General features: G+C 42.2%; 1 protein-coding gene across 8 annotated transcripts in view; it reads right to left on the reverse strand.

Moving 5' to 3' along the window:
* Positions 1–277: 277 nt before the first annotated feature.
* The window catches only part of OGFOD3 (2-oxoglutarate and iron dependent oxygenase domain containing 3), a 60,312-nt gene continuing 33,809 nt past the window's right edge, over positions 278–26,780 (reverse strand). For 2 of the 8 annotated variants that reach the window (XM_084838271.1, XM_084838266.1), the window contains exons 8-9: positions 16,183–16,256; positions 278–1,330 (exon numbers count right to left, since the gene is read on the reverse strand). In XM_084838271.1, the coding sequence (XP_084694397.1) occupies positions 1,225–1,330; positions 16,183–16,256 (180 nt within the window). In that variant the 3' untranslated portion in view covers positions 278–1,224. Of the gene's footprint in view, positions 1,331–11,412; positions 11,502–13,176; positions 13,288–15,890; positions 16,257–26,780 lie in introns of those variants that run through there. The other 6 variants (XM_084838268.1, XM_084838265.1, XM_084838267.1 and 3 more) reach the window with 4 other exon arrangements.

Consider the following 26,780-nt stretch of genomic DNA (forward strand, 5'->3'; position numbering starts at 1 on the left):
TAAGTTCTGCCAATCTAACTTCCACCCCTAGAAAACTTGGCTCCTTATTCTTGAAGCCCTAGGAATCTTTCATACTTCAGACTGACTTTGGTAGCTGAATAATCAGTGCAGCCAAAGTAAAGGGTTCATTCGAAACCAAACTTTAATGGATCCTGAAATCATCAGAATAAATAGAATCTAAAGTATGTCAGAGCTTAAACAAATTGAGCTCAGAAAAGAGACACAAGTTTTTTGCAAACACACAGAGCAGATGCCAATCCCACTATTAAGGAGACCATTCAGTTGTTTTATTTTATTCTGAACACTCTCTCAATTTGTGTACAGCTGTTTAGTACAGGAACAACAGTTCATTCCAGTAGTCAAAGCACATGTTTTGGATAGTATAAAGTAGACCCATTGAAATGAATGGGTCTAAGTTAGTCGTGATGAACTTAAGTCTAATTCATTTCAATGGGTTTACTCTACATAGGACTAATACTGGATACTACCCTTTGTTTTCAAGGACAAATATATTGCAAAAACTTTAAAAAAAACAGGGATACATGGTTAATGTCCATAAAGTTCTACTGGCAGAGGTTATATATACACAGTTTGAAATATGATATTCTGATTCCTGTTAATGTTCAGATGCTTAAGAGGAAAAGTTGGCTGCCCCAATTATTTTCCAGAATTTACACATTACTGTGGAAAGGAGGAGTGTCGATGGGATGGGGAGCAAGGCATGGCAAGATTAGGACAAAGACCCTCCTTCATAACATGTTCCTGAGTGTCCATCTGCCCACAAACTATTTTATGAGGCACCCCAGAGTTTCTGGGAGCAAAAACTGAAGGGAATGTGTGAAGTGACCAGGTTTTGTTCTCCACCATTACAGGAATGACAATGTATCTGGCCTGTTCTGCAGTCTCTGAATTCTGAAGTGCCCTTATATACCAGGGGGTGGGGGGGGGGGGGACTGAAGGTGATTTTTACTATTACCTTACAAAAGCAAACATATTGTTCCAGAAGACTTAGAAAGATGGTCCTTAAGGCACTGTTTGCAACACTTAAGAGGAAGATGTGTGTATGAAAACAGCTCACATTTACATTAAATAAGATTTAGAAGAATCAATGCAGTCGAATTCACATGGAAAGTTAAAACATTTCTTTTCCCGTCCTGCACAGGGCTTCTCTTGTTGATCCTTCTAGCAACCTGTTATGTTAAAACAGGATCTCCGATACCATGGTCAGGATTGCAGGTAAAGGAAATGGTGATAGCATAACGGGTGCCCCAGTGGACCTTTTCGACATGATGGAGGTTCTCCGAGCCAGATGTGAAGAAGGAAACCCGGCCTGCAAGACAAGGATGTACAATCAGGAGAGGGACAGGATGCATACCATTTCCTGGCTACTGATTCCTGGGATCCTATCATCAGATGCCTGTCTTGGGACATCTACGGACTCAAGATTTGAAAGCCATCTGAATGTATGGTAGCAGGTTCTCAAAGACCATGATAATACTACTTAAAATTCATAGTCTGCAATATGAAAGCTTGATGTGTAGATTAAAACAAATATGTGCCCATACTTGATTCTGGAGGGCAAAGAAATAATTTTCAGCAAAATAGCAAAGAAGCCTCCACAGAGCACAGTCCTACTGACACAGATAATAGTGGCATTTGTGATACAGCTCTGTGCCTTTTCATGAATGAAGCCCACCAGACCATGACTGTCAGAAGAAATATTTTGGCTTGGCTGTTTTGAGCTCTACAGACCAAAACTGCCTTAAAGCGCAGGGAATGCCACCCCCACTGTACAAAACGGGGAACTAGGCGCACAGTAATGGGTCCTTATTGGGGGGCAGGGGGAGACATATGCATTGGGTAGTGCATTTCACTCTCTCACTAATCAATACAAATTCAGAACAGTGTACTATGGGATGCCTAGAGATGGTTTCCTTCATTAAAATGCCCAGTCCATAAGGACTCTGCCCTCACAAGTTGCGTAGCCCACAGAAATGGGCTGGCAGACAAACAGCCCCACCAATGTGGGGTGCCCTCTGCCCTTGATAATCTCATGAAAGCACAAACATCCTAAAGGAAAGAGAGCAGGAGGAGGCCGCTGCACCAACCCCAAATGCAAGCCAGCCACTGGACTGACACCAATTGTTAGATTAGGTTAGTAAATGTCCCATTAACTCTTGATGAGAAAACGCAGAGGAGTTTGCTTTGCACATGAGTTCTGACATTAGCTTTGCTGAACACATACGCACTTTTCAAGACTGAAATATAAACAAATTGGAAAGCTGTCCTGAATTCTAAGTTCATAATTAAGTTGTATAAATGAATTCCCTTGACTGAAAACACTTCTACAAATACACAAGGGAACACAGAGCACACACACACACTTTTATAGCAGAATCTTCTCAGGTTGTCCAGTTTTCCTGAACACAATGTACTCTGTGAACATAATGTCTATGTTTTCTATGAAGATCATGAGGTGCATAGTGGATTCCATCCCTCACTGCTTCAGCAGTTCAGCCAGTAGGGCCGAGTCTCTCTGTACACGTTGCCATCATTGCTAGCATAGTCAATTTGAGTGCACATTCAAGGATTCCCCCCACACACACACCTGCTATTTGAAAAGCCCAGCAACCACTAAATAAAGAGCTGACATGTTTGAACTCAGGATGTTCTTGCTGCTATTTTGGTTCCACACAATGAGCTACATGGAACAAGCTGAGATATCAAGCTATTCAGAATCAGTGTTACTTTCAGAAGAATTGCAGATGATTGTATGAACTAGCTCTTCGTTTACTGTCTTTAATTAAGGGATGCAAACACTGCCAACTGGGAGAAAGGGTCATAATGGGGGAAGTTGGTGGGACACAAATGTCTGCGATTTTCTAAGTACTAACAGTGACAAACATTTATTCAAATGTATGTTGCACTGTGTAATCCTCAGCTTTTTACTGCCTCTTGCAACAAGGCCAAGTCTGGAGCTGCTTTATGGTGCGGCTAAGCAAGCAAAACATTCTCTTTTTTTCTAGGTAACAAAGGGCAGGAATGAGGCTCCCTGAAATGGCTGAAAAAATGTCATGATCTTGGCAAGGAAAACTGGGTTCAAGAGAAGCACTCTTGCCATGCTACTTAAGCAAGTGTGTTTTGTTTATTGTAAAAAAAATGTCATCTGTGCCTACTTTGGGCAGAGTAAGTCTAAATCCATCTAATCTCTCAGCAGTTCAAGATCGCTTACACCAAGCCTTATTGAATAAGCTCCTAAGAACCTCTTCACGTTCTAGAATTATGCATACTGTGATTATAAGATGCTACTAGCACAAAGAAAATGTCTTGTGTATAGTAAACAGGGTTTCCGTGCAATACCTGATTTTAGAAAAGCAAGCATGGAGTGGTGATTTGATGAGCAAGCAGCTTTCCTTTCTGCTAGTTCATTCTTTAAGCCCCTGGAGGGTCCATTAAACTTTGGAAGATTATCAGGAAATGGCCCAAATGCCATTTTTACAGGATCAAAAATGAAAGGACTTTCCATCACTTCCAGCAGTCCAACAGGCATGATCTTTTCAATCTCCACAGAAACTGAATGATTACTTGGGGACAGGAAGTGAAGTACTAATGGATATGCAATTGCAAATCCACATCAAACTTGGCAGCTGACACAGAAGCGTTGCAGGATTTCTGTAGCCGCTGAACATGTAATATTATCACTCACAGCTAGCTGGGACTTGGCCTAGGCCTCTCTCTCTACCCCCCAACCCCACTCAGTACTAGCCAACTCTCAATCAGCCCTCCAGCTCTTGCAAAACTCAAAAGTATGACAAGGCAGCACAATTTTTTGTCCCAGAATTGGAGTCAGTAAGAATATTTCTTTCTATAAGAACGTAACATGTTTTTGAGAGAAGAAACAGAAACTTCTGCTTCTAAGATTGGCTATTCTTTGGTTAATGATGCAGATCAAATTTTCATTCCCGTATTGAATGGGTTTAATCATGGTGATCTACTTGAGTTATCTATTTTCATTACAAGACCAGGCTTTCCCCATCACTCTGGGCAGGAGGAGCTGCATCTACTAACTCTCCTTTCTGCATTCCTATCAAGGTCCTAAAGGTCTTATAAGGAACAGTGAGTCTCACATACATTGCTAATAAACCTGTACAGCTTACTTACTGGCAAAAGCAGATTCCCCATGGAGCAATAGAAGATTTCAGATCTAGGATGTTACTTTAATTGCAAGCAAGTCAAATTCCATGTAAAAAATATACCTGGTAATAAATGGGTAGTCGCTAACAGAATTGACAAATTTCTAGACTTCAAGATCTTGTGGCCTCAAAATACATTTCTGAAGCTACAAAGGGCTATACAGGCAGGAGAACACCCCCCCACACACACATACACACACACACACACCTCCACCCGTGCACGCACACACACAAAGTAAGATCTTATTTTTACCACTGGCAAATAAACATGTACTGAGAAAGCTATCATATCAATGTCATTATTACTCTGAAAATGTCTTGGAGGAGATGCCTGCTTCAAAGTGTAAGCAAGCTACAGACTTGAAAAGGATCACAGATATTGTTTATTATTATTATTTCACCTACCAGGGAACAAAGAACATAATGGGACCCTGACATGAAGCACTGTTAGAGTCTCACTTTGCTAAGAGCTTGAAAGGCAAAAATGACCAAACTTCCTGCTTCTTAAGGAGTACAGCTCATTAAGCCATGTGTGTTGGTGCTTTCAAAGTAGGAGCTTTGGAGAAGATCACTTTGTCAGATTTGCATTCAGCTCTTCCCTTCTCCAGGATAATTATGCCTAATTCAACTATCATAATAACTTTAGGGCACATCTTACAGACACACACACAAACCTGATTTCTCCAAAGAATCCTGGGAATTATTTTAATTGGTCGGGGCCTGAACACTGTCTGTTAGAGATCTCTATCTAAACCTTTGTAAAACTACAATTCCCTGTGGAGAGGGAGTGACTATAAATCAGTTTGCGCCTATAATATAGATCAGCCTTTCCCTATCTGGTGCCCTCCCAATGTGTTGGACTACAAAGCTCATCATTCCCAGCCAGCATGGGCTGTGCTGGCTGGGGAGTTGTAGTTCAACACATCGGGAAAGAAACAAGTGAGGTATAGATCGTACATCACATGCTACAGGACCTGTGATGCAATTTATATTGGGTTTTTCTTTATATCATGCTGATAAGGTTTATCATGCACTCCATTCTAGGAAGTAAAATTGTATAAAATGGTGGATTCAATAAGGCCTGTACTGTTAAGAATAAAACTGGTTTCCTTGGCATTTATGATGCTGCAGCAGTTTAGTATAACATACAGCTACCATTCTGGGAAAGTGTGAACTCCACAGTTGTAAATGTACTTCCAGTAGCAGTACCAGCAACAAGCCAGTAGTGAAATACTAATAGAACTGCGGAATCGCTGTGAGAAGCTGATTGATACAATGGCTAGTTACACATTTGACTACACTTTCACAACTGTAGGCATATCACTCAATGGTGCCCATGAACTGATAGGTCAACCCTACTACCCAAAGGCAGTTCTTCACTAGCCCCAGTCCAAGTAAGGTTAGTTGTATCTAAGTTCCTCTGAAATCAATGGGACAAGTTAGTAACAGGTAGCTTAAGACCTATAGATTTCCTTGGTACTTAAAGTATGACTACCTTTAGTTGAATAGAGCCCAGTGCCTGTTACAAAACTCTTAACAATTCTGAGAGTCAGGACATCATTGTGAAGAACAGAGGCCAAGAGAGAGTGATGTGACCCAGAAAGTCTATGGCTGAGCTAGAACTGTTAAACTGAAAGCAAAAAAAAGCATACAAAAGGAAGATAATGGCTGAGCCCTTTTCATATTTCTAAACCTTCACAAATACTACAAATGTCTATTCTGTTTTTTCACAATAGTACCTGCTTTTCATTTTAGGTGTCTTCTTTTTGATTTACAGAGATGGAAGAGGAAAAAAATATGGTTAACAAAAAGAGATGTGTTCAATCCAACATTCATATAAGCATACACACCCCTTCTTCAATATCTATTTTGGTTTATATTATGAGTATCTCTTGATCTGATGAAATCCAAATTCTACGTTCATGGAAACAGCTCAGAATTCTTTTTTAAAACCCCTGTTTTTTCCCACAGAGAGCTAAAATAAGGGACATCCATTCAAAATTGTACTTTACTTTTTCTTTTTTACAGCACAGGCCTCTGGAGAAGGCTGTTTCACAGCTGGGAAGTAGCCACTGTTTGTGAAAACAATGAAGTAAAAATATACGGTATCATTCTGGACTCAACACTTGTGTTTGTACCCAAACATTCAAATTTAACACATCAGAAATTAAGGATAAAATGTTGACACACAATCAACATAATAAAAATGGCTCAGAAGTGTTTGAAAAAAAAAAATACCCCCAACACACACAGATACTCCTGTATATGTCCTGCTCTAGATCGCATCTTGGCTCTTTGCAAGCAAGGACAGGGAGCGATGCAAAAGAGTAGTCAAGTTGGCAAGCAAATGGTCAAGCACACAGGTCCAAGGAGGTTTAAGCTATGGCAGGAGTGATCAAAATCCAGGCAGAGGTCAGAAAACAGGCAGTCAGTCGGGCAACAAGGATCAGGCAGCAGCAGGAGTGGTCAAGATAAGCAAGAGGTCAAATGCAGTAATTCAGTCAACACAGCAAATCAGACAGGTACATTATGCAGTCCAGAAGCAGGGTTGCTGAGCAGTCCAAAAGGTCAGGAAACTGAGCATCAGTCACAGGGCACGAGTCAGGAGACAAGGTATATGGCAGAGGCTGGATGGACCAAGATGTTGCAACACTGGTTGGGTTTCCAGTGAAGGCTTTTTAGCCCAAAGCCAGCCAGACCCCACCCAGAACTCAGCTGTAGTAATCAGAGCTCCCTTCCCAGAGCCTACTCCTGAGGAGTCCCTTTCTCCTGAGGAGACCTTTTCTGGAGACAAGCACTCCTTTGCACAGGAGCCCTGCTAGCCTGTCGCTTGAGGCGACGATGCTCCCAGGGATTGGGGGTGGCTCAGCCTCTGCCTCAGAGACAGAGGCCCTTTCTCCTGACAAGGATGGCCCTGCAGCCACTTCCCCCGAGGGTTGAGGCTCCTGTGGGCCTAGTGGTTGTCCCTGGTCTGGGGTACCTTGGGCTTCTGGGGCCTCTAGCTCCACAGTGGAGGACTCCTCCAGTCGGTGCATGACAGTATACAACTTTATATACAAATATCCAAGTTTATACAACACTTTCCATATCACACCCTGCTGCAATATATTCAGTGCAAATATCCAATTTTTATTTATTTATTTATTATTAAATTTATTAATCGCCCATCTGGCTGGTCACCCAGCCACTCTGGGCGATGTACAGCATACAATAAAACAGTTTAAAACAATAAAATTCTACAATAAAAACATTTTCTAAAATACCCTAACCCACCCCAAATGCCTGCCTGAACAACAACATTTTTAATGCACGACGGAAGCTCATTAAAGAGGGGGCATGACGGAGTTCCCTAGGGAGGGAGTTCCACAGAGTGGGGGCCACCACAGAAAAGGCCCTCTCCCTTGTCCCCACCAGTCTAGCTGTCCTGGCTGATGGGACAGAGAGAAGGCCATCCGAGGCTGATCTTGTTAAGCGGCCTGTCTGGTGCTGCTGGAGGTGCTCCTTAAGATAGGCTGGGCCGGAACCATATAGGGTTTTAAAGGTCAGCGCATTACAGTAGTCTAAACGAGAGGAGACCAGGGCATGTACTACCGATGGGAGCAGATGGTCGGGAAGGAAGGGGCGCAGCCGCCTTATCAGATGGAGTTGATACAGCGCTGTCCGGCTCACAGCTGACACCTGAGCCTCCATGGACAGCTGGGAGTCCAAAATGACCCCCAGGCTGCGGACCTGGTCTTTCAAGGGTAGCCGTACCCCATTCAACACCAGGTCAACATCCCCCAGCCTCCTCTTGTCTCCCACCAAAAGTACCTCGGTCTTGTCAGGGTTCAGCTTCAGCTTATTCCTCCCCATCCAGCCACTCACGGTCTCCAGACGTTTGGACAGGGATTCAACAGCCAAACTTGGTGAAGATTTGAATGAGTGGTAGAGCTGCGTGTCATCCGCATATTGATGACACCACACCCCAAGCCTCCTGATGACGGCCCCCAGCGGCTTCACATAGATATTAAATAGCATCGGGGAGAGGATGGAACCCTGTGGCACCCCACAAGTGAGTGGCCACGGGTCCAAAACCTCCTCTCCCAGTGCTACCCTCTGGTACCTGCCGGAGAGGAAGGACCGGAACCACCGCAATACGGTGTCTCCAATGCCCATCCCCTCCAGGCGGTCCAGGAGGATACCGTGGTCAACGGTATCAAAAGCCGCTGAGAGGTTGAGGAGAACAAGGAAGGAGCATTCACCCCTATCCAGAGCCCTCTGGATCTAGGTGTCTTTCATTTTATCACTTCTCTGTAGAAGCCATAAAACTAGCATATGCTTGCTTATTTATGTAAGGAAATTTATACCCTGCCCTTTAATAGCCAACTGACTTTCCTGGGCAGTTTATAAAACAGTAAAAAAAACAAAAAAAACAATTACATCTAAAATAATAACATAACATAGCACAGTATAAAGCTCCAATCAATTAAAACTCACAACAGCTTAAAAGTTAGCAGTATTAAAAAGCCCTGGAAAATAAAAAAGCTCTTTGCCTGGTGCCAAAATGATAGCAAAGTTGGGTGCAGGCAAGCCTTCCTTAATTATATAGAACCTAGTGCCCATAGAGGAACAAAATTGCCCTTGTTATGCAAAATTATTAGTTAAAACTGTGCATGGTTCTTCAGTTGCCAACTATAATTACTGTAAGCTTTTAGGTGAAACACTTACTAACCTTCTATAAATCAGTCACAGCTGGTCTGCTATTTTATTTTATTTTATTCAAAGGACAAAGAACCACAGTTAACAAGATCACTCCCATCTCCAATCTATAGATAAAACCGGAAGCAAGGACAAGAGGTGAACAGGTTCACTATTTTTTTGCACCAAAATATAGGTAGTTCTCTCATCCTCTCCAGCTATGCAGGCAGAAGAAAAATCGACAAAGCAAATGCCCATACAACCTGTCAGAAAGAATGCCAATGCTGAAGATCTTAGCTCAAGCAGGCTTTTTTAAACCAGTCTCCGATGACTTACATCCACCAATAGGTTTCCTCATTAAAATGCACACAAACTTAAACCATTTTGCCACTACCCAAATAGGCTGCCCTTTAGTCTTCATGGCATTTGACGATGCCTGCATTCTCATATAAAACCAAAACAGCCTTTTACAAGTAGTGTGTAGCAAGGGCATTATTAAACTTAAGGAGGAGTAGAATGTTTAAATCCAGAGGCAAATGGATGAAGTGGGTCTATATATAAAGGTTCATCCCTAAGTATATCCTAATCCATTCAATTTTCTTGGGCTCAACAGAAGGCCAAACCATTGATCTGTTGCATATAAGAATGTATTCATCAGCATTTGCATTTTAGAGTGTAGCTGCAAACACATGAGATATATGACTTTACAATGAAAATCATTTTCAAGCTGTTAGACTAGATCTACTAAAGAAATCCTTTATAAACACCATTATTACCACACAAAAAGGTAATGTGTGGTATTAGCAGCAGCAACAAAAACCTCTGCAAGGTATTTCTGAAAAACATGTAATCTTAAGTAATGCCATCTCCAAGTCTGTCAGGATGTCTGTGGGAAGAAAGCCTATCACTTACATGAGGAGTAACCATAAGACATAAAACTTTATGAAATCTATATAGCCTTGCAAGATAAAACAAATAAAAATAAATTATAAGAAATGTGTTCTTTATAGGTACTTTTTCAGAAGCAACAATTCAGACCATAGGGAGATATAGTATCCCAAATAGAGATCCAAAATGCACCACCATGCAAGACGAATGTAATTGGTCCAATTAAATTTGCATTAGTACTTGTTGAATTGTAAAGAATTTCAGTTCCTGAAATGATTATTCAAGAAATGTTATACCATCAGGGCAGTTAATTTACCAAGTCCAATTCTACTTATGTGTTCTAAAACTCTAATTCTTAGATGTCTTGGCATCCCTACAAGAACAGGTCAGAGGCACACTGATTTACATATGATGCTGATGATGTCTGCTAGTCTCAAGCTTGGAAATGATCTTCAGGGACTCAGCAATGCTCCCCTTAAAGGAGAAGTGAGCATTGGAAGCCCTCAAAATTTTTAAAGCCCCCAACTTCTGCTCCAGCTTAGATTAAAAGCCCCACTCCTGTGCAGACCCTGTTGGCCTAAGAATTCCCTGCAGGGGGATCTGCTGGGCGGGGGAGGGGGGGCTGCTTTTGGGAAACATGGTTTGGAAATTAACAGAGCTATTTCCTGGTATTTTGCACTTTCTATAAGCTTTGCTTCAAGCCAGTACTCAATTATCTCAGCAGAGACCTCTAAGGTCAGACACAGGGAGGATTTTTTTTCCACACCAACGTCACTAAGAGTCTGTGGGGAATGAAAAGATCCTGCTCCATCAGCAGATCTTGGCTATTATTTCTATACACTGAAAGCTGCTATAGAAGAAATAAACACAACAATTTTCAACACATCATCAAAGATTCATTGCAGGTTTCAGGTACTGTAAAATGGTACATCTTCAAAAGCTTAATAGGGCTTATTTGATCCAGCTTAAAGCAAGGAAAACACACCAGAATATTTGCCAATTAACTGAGCTTCCAATAAAATTATTATGGATAAATTAAGCCTATTCCAATTTCATATGACAAAAGAAATCAAAGCACCTCACTAATCTGGCACTTGAGTGATCCTATCTAGGGGTTCCTTATAAAGAGACAGAACAAATAACTAAAGCCATTAGGGGGGCACTCCTGTAATCTGATCACAGCTAATGCTCTGCATCTCATCCCAATGCTGCAAAACATCTCCCAGCACTGAAAGAAGTCTGAAGTCATTAAAAGAATGTTCTGAATTGAAAGACCTGATTAACCAGAAATGAGTTAATAAAGGAACAATAATCATGGACTGTTATATAAGCAAAGGCCAGAGTTGTCAAAAGACCAGAGGACTAATTACCTGAAGTCTTTTCACTCCCAGTCTGCAGAAAAACTCTGTGTGTATGGCGTGTGTGTGCGCACGCGCGCGTGTATTTGAGTGCCTGTTTTTCTCTTCCTATAGGATAGAACATTATAATGGTGATTTAAGTATCATTCACTGCACCTCCCTCCTTACTGCTCTTCTCTTCTATCTCATTTCCCCCCTGCAGATAATAACTGCATCCTAGTTGTCCCTAGGCTTGTCCCACTGCTTTAGTCAGCCCCTACAATCAATGTAGGCATGTGCTCTCTTTGGCATCTTACCATGTCAATGACCTCTTTCCTTTGAAATGCATTGTAAAGAGTCAGTTTGATAACTGAGCCATTGGAACAAGACACATCCATCGGCCTGCCTGCAACAGTGTGGCAATGTAGTCAAGTTAGAAAGGAGAAGTGAAGCACTACAAATACTTACACAATTTGTCTTTTTAAGCTACGACTTCAGTGACAACTGAACAACTGCTTTCGAACTGTGGTGCTGGAGAAGACTCTTACGAGTCCCCTGGACTGCAAGGAGGTCAAATCAGTCCATCCTAAAGGAAATCAACCCTGAGTGCTCATTGGAAGGACAGATAGTGAAGCTGAAGCTCCAATATTTTGGCCACCTAATGCGAAGAGAAAACTCCCTGGAAAAGACCCTGATGCTGGGAAAGACTGAAGGCAAAAGGAGACGGGGACGGCAGAGGATGAGATGGCTAGACAGCATCACGGATGCAATGAATATGAACTTGAGCACGCTCCGGGAGAGAGCGCAGGACAGGAAGGCCTGGCGTGCTATGGTCCATGGGGTCACGAAGAGTCGGACACGACTGAACGACTGAACAACAATCAGTGACAACAATGCACCATCAGTTTGGGGATTCTAAGGCCTGGTTCGCATGATCATTACAGCCCACGGTGGCTTATTAAAGCCATGGTGGGTTGCAGTGCACACTGGTGGCCATTGTGAATATTCATGTGCAAATCCAGCGAGGGTGGCTCGTTGCTGTGGTTAATAAACCACCCACAACCCACGGGCTGTTTTTGGGTTGTGGATGGTTTGTGAACCATGGCAACAACCCACCCTGTGTGGGATTCACACGTTATGATCAGCTGCAGTAACCGCCCACTGCAGCTTTAATACTCACAATGGCTGCCAGCACACACCATAAGCTACAGTGGCTGTGGCGATCGTGCAAATAATCTCATTGGCCATAGTCTCATACAACAGGGGTTGGCAATTTGGGCCCTCCAGATGTTTTGGCCTACAACTCCCATCCACCCTAGCCAGCACAGCCAATGTTGAAGGATCATGAGAGTTGTAAGCCAAAACATCTGGAGTGCCCCAAGTTGCCCACCCCTGTAACAAAGGGTTAGCCTTGCTTAAGCCCAGGGGCCCACAATTCCCTTCACCAACTTGCCAAGGACAACTGGACTCCCAGCAGCTTCCAACAATTCTCTCTGCACTACAGTTGAGGGAAAGGAAGAAAGAGCAGGCGCTTGATCCGCTTTATGTTCCCTTCTCCAAACTGGAATGCAAGTGAGAGAAAAACTCCCATCTTTCCTCCAAGCCCTCGATGCTTGCAAGGGAGCTGCCTTAAGGAAGAGGAAGAAACTTGTTTCACTTTCATGGAAGTCCAGAAAACAGAGGGAACAGTAGGACAAACTCCTTCTGTTCCTTTCTATCATGAAATGTCCATTCAAATGAGAGAAGATTTCACCTCTCCTTTGAGCCCTCTGGCACGCACCGGGAGCTTGGAAAAGAGGTCCGGAATGTATGGAGGTTTTCAATCAAGGTGAGAGGCAGCAGGAGAAACTCCTGCTGTCTTGAAGATGACTCTCCTCTCACTTGTGCAGTAGTGCAAATGAGAGGAATACCCACCTTGCCTCTCCCCAAAATCCTCGGCACAGCCCAGAGGATCTAGAGGAGGTAGGAAATTAGTAGTGAGGATAAAGAGGCATGACTAGTAAGAAATGCTGGGAGTAGTAGTCCAAAACATCTGGAGGGCACCAGGCTGGGGAAGGCTGCTTCAGGCAAATGCCATAGTGATAGGCACCATCAATGCTAGCCAAGAAAGCTAAAGTCACATTACCATATCCTACTCAAAAGGATGGACCAGGGCATGTCTCCAGATAAGTTCTAAGTTTCTTGCAGTAACCCTGGGAAAAGATTATAAAGGGAAAGGGAAGGACATATGAGGTGATATGTGGATAGTTATTTACAAAGGTATTACTCTTTCCCCAAGATGAGCAATCGGTATCGTTAGCACAAATGTTTTTCTCCTCCAGATACAATTCCAATTAAGATAATTACAAACAATGGCTGTATTCCGATGTAACAATAAAGGGAAGTCTCAGGACTGTGTGTTCCGCCCTCTCCCTTTAGTGTAGCTGCAAGGCAAAGGCTGGAAGCTTTCACTTCAGTTTTTGACTAACTGCAGTTTAGCTTTAACTCCAACCCCAAACAAACTGTGGTTAATCTTAACTATTGTTTGTTTACTGAAACAAGCCAACAAACTGTGACTTGTTTCAATAAACCACAACTAAAATTAGCCACAGTTTAGGATGCAATGCTGAAGTGCAGCTAACTGAAAACGGAAACAAAAGTTTTTGATCTTCTGGTTACGGCCATGTCAGAGGCGAGAGCTCAAGTCCAAAGCTCACCTAGTCTTGTCCCTCCCTCTAATTGCTTATTGTAATGCCCAAAAGCAGCCTGTATTTGTCATTAACTAAACAAAATTTTAAGTGACATTACTTAAGAAATTAATCTGAGAAGATATAATTCCAATGTCTTTCAAAAATAATTTTCTTGTGTTCCCTCCCACCTGTGTATAAAATTAACAGAAGGGGAGGTTTCAAGTGTAGTTCATGAACACACCTAAAAATGAAGATTTTAGAAAGTTACTTTCCAACATGAATTTTGCCAACGTTACTAGCATACACTCCAGAAGAATGCTGTATGTTAAGGTCACAGCAAAAAGACCTGAGACTCTGACCTGGTCTGCACAATCACTGTGGGTTAAACATGTTGTCCAAACTGACAAACTGTGGTTTGTTTAAACCAAGCCAACTTGACTTGTTTTATATAAACCACAGTTAATACCAACTAACAAACTGTGGTTAGGACCAAGCAACAAATCAGTTGAGCTAAAGCAGAAGATTCCAAACTCCTCCTACCAGCCACGCATGAGGAAAGGTGGGCCCAAAGCTTGCCTAGGCTAACTTACATTATGCTACACTATGCAAACATGGGCAATGGTAAAACATGCCCACTTCCGAGAAATCCTGCAGAATTTTGCTGTAAATTGGCTGTTTTCCCATCAAATGAATAGGCTTGGCGTCTACTTTTGGCAGCTACTCAGCAATTCTATTTTTTACTATTATATTCAAGCAAACTTTGTGCTTGAGAAACAGATATTCGTTTCATCAAAATGTAATCTTTTTGCTTTATGTAGTAGAAGGAACAGGATTTTATTGTATTTTAATTGTGACTGAATTTGAGAAATGTGACAAAGCTATAGCAAATGAGCAATCACAATCCACAGAAACACAGTTGAGCTGTAGACAGTCTGCTGCAATTAAAATCCCACTGAATACAACAGTATTTAAGCAGCCAGTGAGCCCATGTACAGCCATAACAACTGATATCAAATGGGACCTTTGAGTGACTTAATGTTACCTGGATCCAACCCTGAAAATTATTTAAGAAATATAATTTTATTTAAAACAAGGGTTTATTTTTAAAATAAATATTATCTTGTTCAATTGCTATTTTAACTCTACCAAGACAGGAATTTGTCCAATTTACTTAAAACACTTTTCCATTTCTGTCATATCTTACAAAGTATTATACAAAATTGATGTTAAGCTTGTCTTTGATATGGGTAAAGCAATGTGACACTTAAGGCATTCCAACTAGTTCAAATGTTGAAATCCCCTTTTCCAAAGTGGCACTGAGTTTTTGCTTCAGCAAAAGAGAAGAACTCTTTGTTCCTATTTTAACATGTACACTAAAAATACAAACACTCTGAATGAACAGAAGTGCTCAGGTTATAAAGCAATATTCACCAAAGATAGAAGTATTATTGCTGGAATGAATAATATGTGCAGACAAAAAATGGTGAATAATGTCTATAGAAGAGCATGCCTAAATAACTTCCAAAACTTTCTCAGAAAAGAGCCCACTAACCAAACATTAGTCATCAATGAGATGAAGAGGGACAAAGGCCAATGCTCTTGGACGTCATTTCTCAAGGACTAGAAGCAATAATTGAGCTCTATCAAAAGGTACCTTATTTAGTTCTAAGCACCAGGTTTCACAAAAGAGTCTGACCAGCTGGAAAGCATTCAAAGAAAAGTACAGATATGACAAACACCTAAAACATACAGCATACAAAGAAATACTTTTAAAGGATTGTAAGCCTGTGGACTTGGCTTGCTTTTAAAATGTTAACTTTTGTACAGTGCTTAGCAGGTAAGAGAGCATATTAAGCAGTAAAACATGATAAAAAAAACTCATATATGATTACTTTAAGTAAATGAAGGTTAGATATATGTTGACAGCTTTCAATGCATATGGTCAGGGATTAGACTAGATGACCTATTGTCCCATACTAGTTCAATACATTGCTGAAGGTCATCAACTAAAGTGGAAACCATTTACCATGTTTCTGTTGGATGGCTTGGTCATTTAAAAATATAATAGGCAGCCAATGTCTAACTTGAAATAGATGCACCCTTAACAGAATGGCACAGATTTACCTATTTGCATGTTCGACCATCAGACTTATTATACAATAGTCCTTGGAATACTACCCAGAGATATTTCCTGCAGGATGTTACATCGCTTTTTCTCCCCATTACCACCATCCATGAAATTTTACAAACAGTTCACAGACCACACTAGTAAATGTAAAATGCTGAATGAGTTGACAGACAGCAGACAGGGACCCCAGCCTCCTACTAGCACAATATCTCAATGGAGGCAGGGGGAGATTGCTCCTACCTGCTCGGGGTTCTACAGTCCTATTTGCACCTTCATCCATAAAGACAAACCTTCCACCACCAAAGTCTTCTGTGTACTCTGAGAGGTAAAGCAGCGACGTGTAGTCAAAGGAGCCATATGTCACCTAAGAAGAAAACAAAATAAGGTATCTAATTTCATAAGGGCTTCTGTATGCAAGCTTAAGGACCTGTAAGTCTGGGTTTTCATTGTTTTTTTCTAGGGATATTTTGTTTAAACCACTCTTTAAAGCAGAGAACATGTTAAATTTGTTTGTTGTCAAGCAAGCAAAGCTGATTTGATATTACAATCTTGACTAACTGTTAGATCATCTCTCTCAGAAGAAAAGGATGTCAAGAACAGTTTCGACAAGTAGATGAAGAATTTAAACAGCTGTGTACCTCCTGTAGACACAAATCTAGAATCCTAGTATCATACAGCTGCAGAAGTTCCTCAAAGGAGCCAAATCTCTAGGCAAATCTCTTATACTATGTGGGATTTGTTGCATCTACACAAAATTAAAGATACACTTAAAATGTTTCTAAAGGACCAAGGACCAATGAGAAAAATCAATGGGAACCGTTTTATTTTTTTAGATCCTCTTAAAACTGGCCTGTTCAGCTTGTAGTGCTCAGCAATTGGTGGCCCTTGGACCACTTCTAGCTCTTTAAGAACTGAATGGCAACCCACTCCAGTATTCTTGCCAAGAAAACCCCATGGAACGTATCACAAGGCTAAAAGAGATGACGCCGGAAGATGAGCCCCTCAGGTCGGAAGGTGTGCAATATGCTACTGGGGAAGAGCAGAGGGTATTTCCAAGTAGCGCCAGAAAGAGTGAAGCGGCTGGGCCAAACCCGAAAGGACACTCAGCTGTGGATGTGTCTGGTGGTGAAAAGAAAATCCGATGCTGTAAAGAACAATATTGTTTAGGAACCTGGAATGTCAGATCAATGAATCAAGGTAAGCTGGAGGTGGTCAAACATGAGATGGCAAGATTGAACATCGACATCTTGGGAATCAGCGAACTAAAATGGACAGGCATGGGCGAATTTAATTCAGGTGACCATCATATCTACTATTGTGGGCAAGAATCCCTTAGAAGAAATGGAGTAGCACTCATAGTCAACAAAAGGGTGGGAAAAGCAGTACTGGGGTACAATCTTAAAAATGATAGAATGATCTCAGTACGAATCCAAGGCAAACCATTCAACATCACAGTAATTCAAGTCTATGCCCCAACCACTGAGGCCGAAGAAGCTGAGGTTGATCGGTTCTATGAAGACCTACAACACCTTCTAGAACTAACACCCAAAAAAGATGTCCTCTTCATCACAGGGGATTGGAATGCTAAAGTAGGAAGCCAAGAAATCACCGGGATAACAGGCAGGCATGGCCTTGGTGTACAAAATGAAGCAGGACAAAAGCTAATTGAGTTTTGCCAAGAGAACATGCTGATCAGAGCAAACACTCTTTTCCAACAGCACAAGAGGCGACTCTACACATGGACGTCACCAGATGGTCAATATCAAAATCAGATTGATTATGTCCTTTGCAGCCAAAGATGGAGAAGCTCCATACAGTCAGTAAAAACAAGACCTGGAGCTGACTGTGGCTCAGATCATGAGCTGCTTCTTGCACAATTTCGGCTTAAATTGAAGAACGTCGGGAAAACCACTAAACCGTTAGGTATGACCTAAATCATATCCCTGATGAATATACAGTGGAGGTGAGGAATAGATTTCAGGGATTAGACCTGATAGACAGAGTGCCTGAGGAACTATGGACGGAGGTCCGTAACATTGTTCAGGAGGCAGCAACGAAATCCATCCCAAAGAAAAAGAAATGCAAGAAAGCCAAGTGGCTGTCTGATGAGGCTTTACAAGTAGCTGAGGAAAGAAGGGAAGCGAAAAGCAAGGGAGAAAGGGGAAGATATACCCAACTGAATGCAGAGTTCCAGAGAATAGCAAGGAGAGACAAGAAGGCCTTCTTAAATGAACAATGCAAAGAAATCGAGGAAAACAACAGAATGGGAAAGACTAGAGATGTCTTCAAGAAAATTGGAGATCTCAAGGGAACGTTTTGTGCAAAGACGGGCATGATAAAGGACAAAGAAGGCAGGGACCTAACAGAAGCAGATGAGATTAAGAAGAGGTGGCAGGAATACACAGAAGAACTATACAGGAAAGATCTGAATGTCCCTGATAGCCATGATAGTGCGGTCACTGAACTTGAGCCGGACATCCTAGAGAGTGAAGTCAAGTGGGCCTTAGGAAGCATTAGTAACAACAAAGCTAGCGGAGATGACAGTATTCCAGCCGAGCTATTTAAAATCCTAAAAGATGATGCTGTTAAAGTGCTGCATTCAATATGCCAACAAATCTGGAACACTCAACAGTGGCCACAAGACTGGAAAAGGTCAGTTTACATTCCAATTCCAAAGAAGGGCAACGCCAAAGAGTGTTCAAACTACCGCACAATTGCGCTCATTTCACATGCCAGCAAGGTGATGCTCAAAATCCTACAAGCTAGGCTTCAGCAGTATGTGAACCGAGAACTCCCGGAAGTACAAGCTGGGTTTCGAAGAGGCAGAGGAACTAGAGATCAAATCGCCAACATTCGCTGCATCATGGAGAAAGCAAGAGAATTCCAGAAAAACGTCTATTTCTGCTTCATTGACTACGCTAAAGCCTTTGATTGTGTGGATCACAACAAACTGTGGCAAATTCTTAAAGTGATGGGAGTACCAGACCACCTTACCTGTCTCCTGAGAAACCTGTACGAGGGTCAAGAAGCAACAGTAAGAACCAGACATGGAACAACCGATTGGTTCAAAATTGGGAAAGGAGTACGACAAGGCTGCATATTGTCACCCTGCTTATTTAACTTATATGCAGAGTACATCATGAGAAATGCCGGGTTGGATGAATCAGAGGTCGGAATTAAGATTGCCGGGAGAATGATCAACAACCTCCGATATGCAGACGATACCACCCTAATGGCAGAAAACGAAGAGGATCTAAAGAGCCTCTTGTTGAGGGTGAAAGAGGAGAGTGCAAAAGCTGGTTTGAAACTCAACATTAAAAAAACTAAGATCATGGCATCTGGCCCCATCACTTCCTGGCATATAGAAGGGGAAGAAATGGAAGCAGTGACAGATTTTACTTTCTTGGGCTCCAAGATCACCGCAGACGGTGACTGTAGCCATGAAATTAAAAGACGCTTGCTCCTTGGGAGGAAAGCTAGGCAAACCTAGACAGCATAGTAAGAAGCAGAGACATCACCTTGCCGACAAAGGTCCGTCTAATCAAAGCTATGGTTTTCCCAGTAGTAATGTATGGCTGTGAGAGCTGGACTATAAGGATGGCTGAGCGCCGAAGAATTGATGCTTTCGAACTGTGGTGCTGGAGAAGACTCTTACGAGTCCCCTGGACTGCAAGGAGGTCAAATCAGTCCATCCTAAAGGAAATCAACCCTGAGTGCTCATTGGAAGGACAGATACTGAAGCTGAAGCTCCAATATTTTGGCCACCTAATGCGAAGAGAAAACTCTCTGGAAAAGACCCTGATGCTGGGAAAGACTGAAGGCCAAAGGAGAAGGGGACGGCAGAGGATGAGATGGCTAGATAGCATCACCGATGCAATGAATATGAACTTGAGCACGCTCCGGGAGAGAGCGCAGGACAGGAAGGCCTGGCGTGCTATGGTCCATGGGGTCATGAAGAGTCGGACACGACTGAACGACTGAACAACAACAACAACAACAATTTCGCTCCCAGCTTCAGGAATAAACATGTGTAGATGGACTCATAAGCAAATGAGAGAATAAATCAGGCAAACAGGAGGGAAGAAGCACCCTTGTCTCATGTATTTTTACCCCTCTACTTGAAATATCTGTTTATTGGCAAGTGGGCAACATTCTCCTGAGCTGGGAAAAAAAAGAAGCGAAATTTACTACCCTCTGTTATGAACTAGGCTTAAATTTGCTTCATTTTGTTGTTTGTGTTTGACTTTGTATTTGGCAAATTAATAAAAAAAAATCTGAAAACCATTCTTCTGGGCTAACTTGATGCCTCATAGTAGTCAACAGCCTTATGCGGGTTATAAGAAACAACACAGAAGACAGGGTGGTAGTGTTGGAAGAAGACAGAACAGAAACAAAGGAGTGAAGGAATGGTTGGAGGAAAGGAATGGGAAGGAGACAGTTCAAGCAACTGGGGGAGAAAAAGAAAACAATTCCACCTTTTCCCATGCAATCAGCCCCACTTGCACACTTAGATCACTGGGTGCAGTCCCCAGCCATACTGTGCCACTTTTGGATAAGCAGCTTCCTCTTAGCTGGGAGAATATTTAAAGGGCATCACAAAGACACCATGCCTCAAACCCATATTCTGCTACATAGGAAAATGTATAAAGCAAAGACTTTGTGTTAATTTTCAGTGCTGTTCATGTGTTTAGGTTGGGTGAGCCATAACAGTGATTTCTGAAGGTTTCCAGAACTGAGCTCAAGAATGTTAAAATACTTGGCCTGTCAACAGCAATGATAACCAGTTGCTGGCCTCTTTCAATACCTCTGACACTTAGAAATAAAGTAATGGCAATTAGGAAATGTATGAGACATACAGACCCAAAACATACTTAATTTCCACTTTTTCTTCAAATATTTAAAGCTTGAAGAATCTCATTTATTGTTCTATTCAAGTATTATGCTATCTGCTTCATTCTTAATTCTCCTGACTGCCAAGAATTTTTTTCTTGTTTATTCTTTTATTTTATCTTTGCACAATCGCTAACTATTGATTTGATTTGGTAAATATGTTTTCCGCTTGAGGAAGATTTATTAACTGTAATAGAGTGGGCAAACTATATTCACAATTACTGCTAAAGCAAGCTTGAAATCATCGAAGGGAAGAAAATCCATTCACTGTACTATTTGAAACTGCACCTTTCAAATCCTCTGCAATATTTTTCCTGTAGGTCATGGTTGGCAACCTGTTCTTCATGCTTTTGCAATACTGTATTATTCTTCAATGTATCAGAGCACTAAAAATATTACTATGCAAACAACATGTTTACCTTAGAAATTGATTTTTGCTCCTGCGTAGGTCACGGTTTCATATTTCAGATATGAAATGACCTTTTAAATATGACTATTTAAAACATAAAAAGAAAATGTTTTATGAATTTGCTAGAGCATCAAAGAAATAAACAATAATCTGGAGTTCCCTGTATGTTAAAATTTAGAATTCTGTACCAAGAAAATGCAAATACTTTGCTTTCCCCCAAAATGAAAACAAATGAATGCAAATCTGCTTTCTGGTATTCAACTGTACAGAACTTTGGATATGAAGATGTTAAGAGAATCTTTAAACTTGATCAAAGTACCTCAGCTGCACACTGGTACTGCTAGGCAATAATCAACCGAAAAACAAAACCATGCACACAATTCCAATCTCTCCACAAAGGAACAAATGAAAGAAGAGAGTAAGGTGAAACAGACCACTCCAAAAGAAAGCAAAACGGCAGAAAATCCTAGTTACTTAACAGCACCTCTGCTCCCTCCTCTACCCAGCATTGTGTCCATTCCTCCTTCTCCCATTAGCCAGTATGGTGCAGGGGCTCAAGAACTAGGTTTAAAGCTCGGAAAACCCAGTTGCCTATGGACTCAGTGGATGGACAAATTTATTTATGTACTTATTACATTTCTATACTGCCCAACAGCTGAAGCTCTCTGAGCGGTTCACAAAAAATAAAACCACAAGCAAAATAATATAAAATATAAATATAATATATATTATATAAAAATAACATGCAAAATATAAAATATAAAACAATATAAAAACAATATGAAATATAAAAGGTTAAAACTATAATATAAAAATACAACCAGCTTAAACCCTAGCAGCAATGCAGAAATTTAAAATATAGTAACAAATATAGGACAGCAGAGCTAAAAGACTAGAATGCTAAAACGCTAAAATTCCTGGGAAAATAAAAAGGTCTTCATCTGGTGTCAGAAAGAGTAAAACGTAGGCATCAGGCAAACCTCAGCTAGGAGCTCATTCCACACCCGAGGTGCCGCAGAAGAAAAGGCCCTCTTCCTGGTAGCTACCCACCTCACTTCCTTTGGCAGGGGCTCCCAGAAAAGGACCCATGAAGATGATCTTAGGGTCTGGGCAGGTACATATGGGAGGAGATGATCCTTCAGATAACCTGGCCCCAAGCAGTTTAGGACTCTGAATGTTAATATCAGCACTTTGAATTGGGCCCAGACATGGACTGGCAGCCAGTGCAGTCGGAAAAGTACTGGTCTACTGTAACCACCCCTTCATGGATCACTGCCTTGTTGCGGCGAAGGGGCTTGCATAACTCAGTGAAGCCATTCACTGAGGGCCACCCAAGGCAGGGCCACCGGGCAGGGCCACCCAAGACAGACAGGTCATGGCAGAGAGTTCTGACAAAATGTGGTCCACTGGAGAAGGAAATGGCAACCCACTCCAGTATTCTTGCCAAGAAAACCCCATGGAACGTATCACAAGGCTAAAAGAGATGACGCCGGAAGATGACCCCTCAGGTCGGAAGGTGTCCAACTTACTACTGGGGAAGAGCAGAGGGAATTTCCAAGTAGTGCCAGAAAGAGTGAAGCGGCTGGGCCAAAGCTGAAAGGACACTCAGCTGTGGATGTGTCCGGTGGTGAAAAGAAAATCTGATGCTGTAAAGAACAATATTGTTTAGGAACCTGGAATGTCAGATCAACGAATCAAGGTAAGCTGGAGGTGGTCAAACATGAGATGGCAAGATTGAACATCGACATCTTGGGAATCAGCGAACTAAAATGGACAGGCATGGACGAATTTAATTCAGGTGACCATTATATCTACTACTGTGGGCAAGAATCCTTTAGAAGAAATGGAGTAGCACTCATAGTCAATAAAAGGGTGGGAAAAGCAGTACTGGGGTACAATCTCAAAAACGACAGAATGATCTCAGTACGAATCCAAGGCAAACCATTCAACATATTTATTTATTTATTATTAAATTTATTAATCGCCCATCTGGCTGGTCACCCAGCCACTCTGGGCGATGTACAACATACAATAAAAACAGTTTAAAACAATAAAATTCTACAATAAAAACATTTTCTAAAATACCCTAACCCACCCCAAATGCCTGCCTGAACAACAACGTTTTTAATGCACGACGGAAGCTCATTAAAGAGGGGGCATGACAGAGTTCCCTAGGGAGGGAGTTCCACAGAGTGGGGGCCACCACAGAAAAGGCCCTCTCCCTCGTCCCCACCAGTCTAGCTGTCCTGGCTGATGGGACGGAGAGAAGGCCATCCGAGGCTGATCTTGTTAAGCAGCCTGTCTGGTGCTGCTGGAGGCGCTCCTTAAGATAGGCTGGGCCGGAACCATATAGGGTTTTAAAGGTCAAAACCAACACCTTGAATTTGGCCTGGAAACATCACAGTAATACAAGTCTATGCCCCAACCACTGAGGCTGAAGAAGCTGAGGTTGATCGGTTCTATGAAGACCTACAACACCTTCTAGAACTAACACCAAAACAAGATGTTCTCTTCATCATAGGGGATTGGAATGCTAAAGTAGGAAGTCAAGAAATCACCGGGATAACAGGCAAGCACGGCCTTCGTGTACAAAATGAAGGAGGACAAAGGCTAATAGAGTTCTGTCAAGAGAACACGCTGATCAGAGCAAACACTCTTTTCCAACAGCACAAGAGGCAACTCTACACATGGACATCACCAGATGGTCAATATCGAAATCAGATTGATTATGTACTTCACAGACAAAGATGGAGAAGCTCTATACAGTCAGTAAAAACAAGACCTGGAGCTGACTGTGGCTCAGATCATGAGCTTCTTGTTGCAAAATTTCAGCTTAAATTGAAGAACATAGGGAAAACCACTCAACCATTCAGGTATGACCTAAATCATATCCCTGATGAATGTACAGTGGAGGTGACAAATAGATTTAAGGGATTAGACCTGATAGACAGAGTGCCTGAGGAACTATGGACGGAGGTCCGTAACATTGTTCAGGAGGCAGCAACTCAATCCATCCCAAAGAAAAAGAAATGCAAGAAAGCCAAGTGGCTGTCTGATGAGGCTTTACAAGTAGCTGAGGAAAGAAGGGAAGCGAAAAGCAAAGGAGAGAGGGGAAGATATATCCAACTGAATGCAGAGTTCCAAGGAGAGACAAGAAGGCCTTCTTAAATGAACAATGCAAAGAAATCGAGGAAAACAACAGAATGGGAAAGACTAGAGACTCTTGAAGACTCTCTTCAAGAAAATTGGAGATCTCAAGGGAACGTTTTGTGCAAAGACAGGCATGATAAAGGACAAAGAAGGCAGGGACCTAACAGAAGCAGTGGAGATTAAGAAGAGGTGGAAAGAATACACAGAAGAACTATACAGGAAAGATCTGAATGTCCCTGATAGCCATGATAGTGCGGTCACTGAACTGGAGCCGGACATCCTCGAGAGTGAAGTCAAGTGGGCCTTAGGAAGCATTACTAACAACAAAGCTAGCGGAGATGACAGTATTCCAGCTGAGCTATTTAAAATCCTAAAAGATGATGCTGTTAAAGTGCTGCACTCAATATGCCAACCAATTTGGAACACTCAACAGTGGCCACAAGACTGGAAAAGGTCAGTTTACATTCCAATTCCAAAGAAGGGCAATGCCAAAGAGTGTTCAAACCACCGTACAATTGCGCTCCTTTCACATGCCAGCAAGGTTATGCTCAAAATCCTACAAGCTAGGCTTCAGCAGTATGTGAACCGAGAACTCCCAGAAGTACAAGCTGGGTTTCGAAGAGGCAGAGGAACTAGAGATCAAATCGCCAACATTCGCTGCATCATGGAGAAAGCAAGAGAATTCCAGAAAAACATCTATTTTTGCTTCACTGACTACGCTAAAGCCTTTGATTGTGTGGATCACAACAAACTGTGGCAAATTCTTAAAGAGATGGGAGTACCAGACCACCTTACCTGTCTCCTGAGAAACTTGTTCGCGGGTCAAGAAGCAACAGAAAGAACCAGACATGGAACAACCGATTGGTTCAAAATTGGGAAAGGAGTACGACATGGCTGCATATTGTCACCCTGCTTATTTAACTTATATGCAGAGTACATCATGAGAAATGCCGGGCTGAATGAATCACAGGTCGGAATTAAGATTGCTGGAAGAATTATCAACAACCTCAGATACACAGACGATACCACCCTAATGGCAGAAAGCGAAGAGCCTCTTGTTGAGTGTGAAAGTGGAGAGTGCAAAAGCTGGTTTGAAATGCAACATTAAAAAAACTAAGATCATGGCATCTGGCCCCATCACTTCCTGGCATACAGAAGGGAAAGAAATGGAAGCAGTGACAGATTTTATTTTCTTGGGCTCCAAGAGCACTGCAGCTGGTGACTGTAGCCATGAAATTAAAAGACGCTTGCTCCTTGGGAGGAAAGCTATGGCAAACCTAGACAGCATAGTAAGAAGCAGAGACATCACCTTGCCGACAGAGGTCCACATAATCAAAGCTATGGTTTTCCCAGTAGTAACGTATGGCTGTGAGAGCTGGACTATAAGGAAGGCTGAGCACCAAATAATTGATGCCTTCGAACTGTGGTGCTGGAGAAGACTCTTACGAGTCCCCTGGACTGCAAGGAGGTCAAATCAGTCCATCCTAAAGGAAATCAACCCTGAGTGCTCATTGGAAGGACAGATACTGAAGCTGAAGCTCAAATATTTTGGCCACCTAATGCGAAGAGAAAAGTCACTGGAAAAGTCACTGATGCTGGGAAAGATTGAAGGCAAAAGGAGAAGGGGACGGCAGAGGATGAGATGGCTAGATAGCATCACCGATGCAATGGATATAAACTTGAGCACACTCCGGGAGAGAGCAGAGGACAGGAAGGCCTGGCGTGCTATGGTCCATGGGGTCACGAAGAGTCGGACATGACTTAACAACAACAAAATGTAACCACATTGGCCAGCCCCCATTAACAATATTACTGCCCTGTTTTGGACCAGCTGAAGTTTCCGAACTGCTTTCAAGGGTAGCCCCACATATAATGCATTGCAGTAATCCAGACGAGAGGTTATCAGAGCATGGATAACTGTAGTTAAGCTATCTCTGTCCAGATAAGGGCATAGCTGGTATACCAGCCTAAGCTGATAAAAAGTGCTCTGTGCCACTGAATTCACCTGTGTCTCAAGTGACAGTTCCGGGTTCAAGAGCACCTCCAAACTATGAACCTGGTCCTTTAGGAGGAGTGCAACCCCCTCCAGAATAGGTTGAATGTCACCTAGCAGGCAGACGAACCACCCATTAAGAGAGCAATAATCCCCCAGCACCACCTTCTGGAATCTGCCATCCAAGTAGGAGCGGAACCACTGCAGTGCATTGCCTCATACTCCTAACCCAGACAACCTATCCTCCATAAGGATACCATGGTCAACGGCATCAAAAGCCAAACCAATGAGAGATCAAGCAGAATCAACAGGCAAGGCACTTTGTGGATAAAATTGATCAGATCAGGAGTGTTATTCCATGCACCATGGATACAGTTAGCAAGCGAGAGGCGGCCTGTGGCAAACCGGTTTTGTGGGATCGGTTCCAGCTTCTTCCTTCTGATGAA

The sequence above is a fragment of the Heloderma suspectum genome, chromosome 2, assembly GCF_057233095.1.
Source record: "Heloderma suspectum isolate Gila_16-S chromosome 2, 16-S_ref, whole genome shotgun sequence".
In the NCBI taxonomy this organism is placed as follows: domain Eukaryota; kingdom Metazoa; phylum Chordata; class Lepidosauria; order Squamata; family Helodermatidae; genus Heloderma; species Heloderma suspectum.